At 50.5% G+C, this 7335-nt stretch overlaps 2 protein-coding genes across 2 annotated transcripts; one reads left to right on the forward strand and one right to left on the reverse strand.

Annotated features, from left to right (window-relative positions):
- Positions 1 to 1140: 1140 nt before the first annotated feature.
- WDR55 (WD repeat domain 55) lies at positions 1141 to 4663 on the forward strand. The gene is made up of 7 exons (XM_080920151.1): positions 1141 to 1359; positions 2681 to 2781; positions 2865 to 2952; positions 3056 to 3235; positions 3366 to 3465; positions 3557 to 3726; positions 3806 to 4663. The coding sequence occupies exons 1-7, from the start codon at positions 1166 to 1168 to the stop codon at positions 4128 to 4130; spliced, it is 1158 nt and encodes a 385-aa protein (XP_080776277.1). The 5' UTR covers positions 1141 to 1165; the 3' UTR covers positions 4131 to 4663.
- A 17-nt stretch (positions 4664 to 4680) lies between these two features.
- DND1 (DND microRNA-mediated repression inhibitor 1) lies at positions 4681 to 6811 on the reverse strand (the record flags this gene model as incomplete). Its single annotated transcript, XM_080920536.1, has 4 exons — positions 4681 to 5165; positions 5741 to 6202; positions 6540 to 6657; positions 6788 to 6811. 4 exons carry the CDS (start codon positions 6809 to 6811, stop codon positions 4711 to 4713), a joined length of 1059 nt encoding a protein of 352 aa, XP_080776662.1. The 3' UTR covers positions 4681 to 4710.
- Between the last annotated feature and the right edge of the window lie 524 nt (positions 6812 to 7335).

Raw genomic sequence — 7335 nt, forward strand, 5'->3', positions numbered from 1 at the left:
CTTAATGCTCCAATCACTAGGCAGATAGGGTATTCCTGCTCTTTGAAACCCTTAACCTCACCTCATGTTTTTAATTTTCCTTTTCAGTGAGGTCTAAAGGTGTTCCCTACCATGTTTGACTCACCTCACTTTTACTGTTTTAGTTTCACCTTATGCCTTAGAAGGCATCGTTGCACAGAAATCTGAGCAGGTCTTTTTCAGCCAGCCACAGGGACTAACTATCCCACCATGCAAAACACTTTCATTATTGGAGCCTTTGGTAGAAGGATTACCCAGAACACCAGCTGTCATGTTTGTTTTCCTGGTAGTCTAAATACAATTGGTCGTTGGCTAAACTACAAATGCTGTTTCTCTAGAAGCCGGGAAGATGTTGGTGTGGGTTGCAGTTTGAGCATGTATGCAGGCTTTCTGCTGATGATCCTTGTCTATTAACTTTAGAGATACGTGGGGTTTTGTTCCTTCTTGTGCAACCTGCTTGCTGCTAGCCTGGGTTTTAGGTATCACCAAGTCAAGAAGAACTGAGATCCCTTTCTTAAGATAGGACTGGCTGGAGAGATGAATTTAGGGTGTGAAGCGGCTTGCGGGAGAGAGCAGGCCTTGAAGGTCACTTAATCTATCTACCCCAAGCACAGGCCACAGTAGGTCAGGTAAATGGGTCTGGGGGTGAGTGAGCAGGGAGAGGGCACAGCCAATACAGTGGTAGTAGAGTAAACCTTTAGATTGGAGTTTAATCCCTTGAATCTACGAAATGGTGGAAGGAGAGAAGCAACTCCATAAGGTTGATCTCTGACTTACACTCGCGCCGTGATGGGCGTGGCACTCAAATCACACGGGGGGCGGGAGAACTGGTGGGGGGCCTGGGCGTAACGGGATCCTCTGAAACCACACCTATCTGTTCTGCTGTGCCTTTCTTCCTTAGCTCTTTTTTCTTTTAGTCTTTGTGTTTAAAGCATATTTACACAGCAACAAAACAACAACTAAATACTTTAATGAGCTGTAACTCGGCTTCAGGTTGTTGAGTCTTGGGGGAAGCAGCGTTACATGCTCATCAGCTGCGGCAGGCCCGCCTCTTACCAGTACACTTCCGGTCCCGCCTCCTCCCGGAAGCAACTACTTAGGCCACGCCCCTGCCCATGTAGTTGGATCCCCAGCACGCGTGGATTCAATGGATCCCATGTGTGAGGAGAGTCCTGCAGAAGACTCAAACAATGAAGAGGAAGACCTTCACGCCACGAAGACAGCACCCCGGATCCGTGATACCCCAGAAGACATCGTGCTGGAAGCGCCAGCCAGTGGTCTGGCGTTCCATCCGACTCGAGATCTTCTGGCAGCCGGGGACGTGGACGGGGACGTGTTCGTGTGAGTGGGGCGTAGGGGCGGAGTGTGTTAAAGCTCCTCTGGGGGGAGGTAGGGGTAGGGAGTGTGGCGGGAAGACATTTTACGAGACTCAGACGGCCCGAATCGTTCAGTAACATTCGGCATTGTGCTTGTGGAGGCCTCAGATTGATTCCAGGCGTCTTTCCACACCCCCCGCCCCCCCCCCCCCTTTTTTTTTCTTCAAAGGTTGGGTATTTTATTGAGTCTGGAGCTTCACGATCCTGGCTAATCTTAGCTGTGCCAGAGATCCCATCTTTGCCTCCTAAGTGCTGGGATTAGAGTTGGCCACCATACCTGCCTAGCTTTTTTCATAGATTTTGGGGACTCCCAAACCTGAGGCAAGCACTTTGTCCACTGAACCATCTCCCCAGCTCTTCACCTTTATTTTTGTTCCAGCTTGTCAGCACTGTGACATTAGTCAAAATATACAGTAATTAACTATTTTTTTTTTTTTAGCATCAGTGGGCCCTGCCTGAGTTTTACTTTTTCAACTTCTGGGACTGTATTTCTGTCAATAGTTATTTTCCTTTGAGACTATGTCACTATGGCCCAGAGTACTCTCAAAGGATTCTCTGGTTTTGGTCTGTTTTTTTCCCTTGGTTTTTCCAGCTACTGTTTCTCTTTGTAGACCTGGCTGTCCTAGAACTTGCTCTGTAGACCAGGCTGTTTACATCTGCGTCCCTAGTGCTGGGATTAAAGGCATGGACCACCCCACTCATCTCCATTTCAGAATTCTTAAGACTATAGGAATGCACTAATGCACCCAGCTTGCTATTAGTTTATTGAGTATTTCCGGGCCCTCCCAGTGGTCCACACCCAATCTTTCTTTGGGCTCTGGGTTTTGAGAATAGTGAAGAGGGGTGGAGTTTTGATGGTGTGTACCTGTTATCCCAGCATCCAGAAGGATCACACAAAAGGATTACAGGTCCCAGGCTAAACTGGGTAGTGCACACCTTTAATTCCAGCACTTGAGAGGCAGGTAAGTCTCTGAGTTCAGTGCCAGCCTGGTTTACAGAGTGAGTGAATTCCAGGACAGCCAGGGCTACATAGAGAAACCCTGTGTCAAAAAGCTAAAGAAAAAAGAAGAAAAAGGATAAATAGGCTGGGATTGTGTGACTCAATTGCAAATTATTTACCTGGTATGTGTGAAGACTTGAGTGTAGTCTCCAGTACTACAGAGAAAGAAATGGGTAGAACAGTTCTTTGCTCTTGGAAGTGTCCTACCTACGAGGGAAGGTTGGTCTTTGTGCTCTGTGCATCAGGTGTGGTATGGTATCATTTATTCTCACTTCCTTTTCCTCAGCTTTTCCTACTCTTGTCAGGAGGGAGAAACCAAGGAACTCTGGTCCTCAGGACATCACCTCAAGTCCTGCCGAGCTGTTGTCTTCTCAGAGGATGGGCAGAGTAAGTACTGGGGAAGGAAGCCAGTATGTGGTAGAGGGTAGAGGACAATGAGCAATACCATAATCTGGGTCTTTTCCCCCTAGAACTTGTTACTGTCTCTAAGGACAAAGCAATCCATGTATTAGATGTCGAACAGGGACAATTGGAAAGACGGATTTCCAAGGCTCACAGGTAAGGAAAATCAGTTAGGTATATGTGGACCTTGTGAGGGCTGAGGGCTCACCTTAGTAGTAGAGGTGTCTACTACAACACATTCCTATTTTTGTGTTTCCAGTGCCCCCATTAACAGTCTGCTGCTCGTGGATGAGAATGTTCTAGTTACTGGGGATGACACAGGTGGTATCCGGCTGTGGGACCAGCGTAAGGAGGGCCCTTTGATGGACATGCGGCAGCATGAGGAATACATTGCTGACATGGCTCTAGATCCAGCCAAAAAGCTGCTGCTGACAGCCAGGTACAGCCTGAAACCGAACTCCCTGCTCATTTCTTCCCACCGGCCCTGGTGGTGAATAGGTGCCTGTGCCCACTTTTCATTCTAGTCTTCCTAGAATGGAACTTCCCCTTTCATCCATTTTTCTTTACAGTGGAGATGGCTGCCTTGGTGTCTTCAACATCAAGAGACGCCGGTTTGAGTTGCTCTCAGAGCCTCAGTCAGGAGATCTCACCTCTGTCACCCTCATGAAAGTACAGCTGGGTATGATGGGATGGGGTACCTGTACTAGGGAGTTTACTGTCAAGTGGCTCCACAAACATGGTTTACCCTGTTAACCTGCAGTACGGGAAGAAGGTGGCCTGTGGATCTAGCGAAGGTACCATCTACCTCTTCAACTGGAACGGTTTTGGGGCTACAAGTGATCGCTTTGCCCTGAGAGCAGAGTCCATTGACTGCATGGTCCCAGTCACGGAGAACCTGCTGTGCACTGGATCCACCGATGGGGTCATCAGGTAGGGGAAACCGGGAGCACCCCTCAGGCATAGGAATTATAAACCAAGCTAGCCAGTTCTAACACTCCTGTCTGCTCAGGGCTGTGAACATCCTGCCAAACCGAGTGGTAGGCACCGTGGGCCAGCATGCCGGGGAGCCCGTGGAGGAACTAGCCCTCTCCCATTGTGGCCACTTTCTGGCCAGTAGTGGCCATGACCAGCGCCTCAAATTCTGGAACATGACTCAGCTTCGAACTGTGGTTGTGGATGACTATCGGCGACGCAAGAAAAAGGGAGGACCGCTTCGTGCCCTGAGCAGTAAAGCTTGGAGCACAGACGACTTCTTTGCAGGGCTGAGAGAAGATGAAGAGGATGCCAAGGCTCCAGAGGAGGTGGCGAGGGAGAGCGATGACGACAGTGACTGAGGGACAAGGAGCTGTTTTCTAGGACAGATTCCCTTAAAGAAATCTGTTGATAAAGTAGACTGAACCTTGAACATAAGATTAGCTCCACCACCAAGTTACACCCGACTCCCCAAACAGCAATTTTCTACATTCTGGTGACTCATGTAAGAAATGACTTGAACTCAGGGCACCGCAGCAAGACAGCACAGACACAAGTTTGCAAACCAGGGTTTTAATATAAATAAAACCAGTATAGAAGAACAAAAACCATATAAGCCTAAACCAGGGACAAGTGGCAGGAGGAAGGGCTCTTTGGTTCAGCCAGTTCTCTAAATAAAAACAAAGATTCATAGTAAGCCCTTGTGTGGGTGTGGTGAGTATTTGTCTAGGTCAGAGGTCTAATCAGACTATGGACTCAGTGGGGGAGGGCAAGGTTCCTCACAACTAAAGTAGTACTTAGGTGTGACCGGGTCCTGTCCCAGCAGGGAAGCTGTCACAAGGCCCAGCTCCTTTGGATTAAGTAGTGGCTGCCCAGGCCTGCTGGGCTAGGGGTTGGCACAGGCTCTGCTTACCCATTTAGGGTGCCTGTAGAAAGAAGGGGTCACTGCTTAACCACAGTACCTGCGTCAGCTCTATGAGACCATAAGCTGGTCCTAGATTCACTCAGTGTCTCCAGCAGCTGTGCAGACACAGCATCCTTGGCCACCTCATGCACATCCTGCCAATCAGAGGCCAGCACAACCCAAATGAGGCCACTGAAAGGCACTGGATGCCCAGGGATCACAACCTGGTACCAGAAGCGATGCCAGCCAGCAGGCCCTGTTCCTAAACACTTGGTAAGGAACACTGGGCTACCTAGCTTCATCCGTTGACACAGTAGTTGCAGAGCAGCCCGAGCCCCTTGGGACCCCAGCTTGTCCCTGGTCTGGGCTAGTTGACTGACATCTGGCCTTAGAAACCGCAGTGAGGGACTTGCAAGCTGTTGGCGGAAGTGCTGCTTCAGGTCTGGCTTGAGCCACTCCACAGCCACCTGCTCTCCACAGAGGCGTGACTGCCCTGCAAGAAAAAGGCAAAAGACAAGGGCAGAGCTAAACGCTGGGACTGGAGCCAGACTTTGAAGTGACTTGCCACAGGCTACGTTTAATGCCTCCCCACTAGGTGGTGGGACAACTTCCCTAGGCTTCATTTAATTTGTAAAGGAGCTGTAACTACACCTCCTAATAGTCCCTGGGGGAATACAGAGCAGCCAGGCTCTATTTGCTTAATAACCATCACAATAGCTATCTTTCTAGTCAATGAAACTGAAACTAAGATTTAGCGTTGTTTCATCCTCCACTGAGTTGGAAGTGGTGCTGGCTGCACTGGAACTTCTGGAATCCATCTGTGCATTAGAGAGGCACAGGTAGGCAGATCACTGAGTTTGACACCAGCCTACAAAGGATGTCCAGGGCAGCCAGGGCTACTACCCAAAACAATAGGCTATACATCTTAAGGGAGGAACTTAAGACAATAGCTTAAATATAGATTAGTAGTAGCAGCAGCAGCAGCAGTTCAGGAACTCAACATCTGAGTATAGATTTGGGGATATGTTGTTAAGTAGCCAGCCACCCTCCCGCAGCTTCTACCCCTACCTTCTACCAGGGCCTTTTTGGCCATGGCAGCAGCTCGGTGCGTGCTGAACTTGAGCAGCGCAATTTGAGAGGGCGCAGATCCAGGGCTGGGTAGCAGCAATGTCTCCTGCAGGCAGGGACCGAGCGGTTGCAGAGCGAGCAGTAATGCACGGCGGTTCAAGCTAAGAGGGAGGCCGTCCACCGTCAGCTCGCACTTCTCGGTGCTTCGGCATACCAGGAGCTGGCAGGAAGGCCGCAGCTGGTGGTTGTGCAGCGTAGCAATGGCGGCCTGGGCACCGCGCCGTGAGCTGTAGCGTGCATAGGCAAAGCCGCGGTTCAGGCCGCTGAAGGTCATCATTAGGCGGAACTCATACAGACGTCCCACGCGCTGGAAGAGTGGGATCAGCTGGTGCTCGTACACATCCTGTGGTAGTCGTCCGATAAACACCTCAGACCCTGAGGGTGGCGGGCTGCCCACCCAGCCTGGAGGGAGAGGATATTGGTTACTGTCGTCCACAAGGATGTTTTTAAGCTCCCGGATAAAGCTGGGGTGTGTGGGGGAGAGGGAGGGGCAAAAGGGAGACCATTTGGAAATATTGACACCTTTCTGGCTCCCGGGGTCGTTACCATAATTGGGCAACTAGACTGTGTAAACAACTAGGCTGGCACTGAACAGGTGTACCATCCTTGATGGGGAAGGTGGAAAGGAAGCCAAATAGCTACACCTAGTAGGGAGTATGTCAGATAATTTGGGTTTTCTAACTTTCCATAAAGAGTGGCCAAGGATGGCCTAGTGCCACAGGGGCTGGAGCTACTGTACCTGGGGGTGGCCCGCCATACTTCCTTTGCCCGTTGACCTGCACCAGGCGGATGCCAGTCTCCCTTACCCACGCCTCCAGGGCTGCCTTGTTTTCTGGATTCACTCTCTCACACCATTGCTAGGAGAAAGACAGAAATGGTGCATCACCGGCCCTGTCCCACCTCGTCAGAGGTGTTTGGGGGAGGGTCGCTGTAACCGCCCCCGCTGCAGGAAGGGCCCAAGGATCAGTTAGGTCTTCATTTACTTACCTCGCACTCCCGTTTGGACTGCATAGCTCTTTCCAAAGTCTTGCAGTCCCCTCTTTAGAACTTCCTTGGCCTTCTGCCTCTGGAAGATTCCCTGCCCTCCACGCCCCCTCAAGTTCTCATTGGCTCTGGGTATGACTCCGCCTCTCGCCCTTGCACGCAGCGCACGCCCTTGGAAATCTCGAACCCCCTCTTAGGACCGTGGGTGGGAGGAGCTCTATCGCCAAAAGGGGGTGGGGTAGAGGGAGCTCTGGGCCAGGGTAGACACCAGAACATCACAGGGTGTTCTCTTTTTAGCAAGAGCCAGTGAATTTACTTAGATTTCCTCCTTTTTACACCAGTGGTTTGAATGGTTCAAGACCGGAGGAAGTAGCGCTAGGCATCACGGACACAGACAGGTGTTAGCGGTAGAGACATTTATTAGACTTTTTGGCCGTGGGTTGTTCATCTGCTGTGAGGCTTTTCAACGAAGCCATCTCAAGTCCATATAGGAGTTTAGGAGGCAGACACTTGATTAACCACCTATACTGTTTGACCCCCATCCCTGACAA

This window comes from Micromys minutus, assembly GCF_963924665.1.
Source record: "Micromys minutus genome assembly, chromosome: 8".
In the NCBI taxonomy this organism is placed as follows: Eukaryota; Metazoa; Chordata; class Mammalia; order Rodentia; family Muridae; genus Micromys; species Micromys minutus.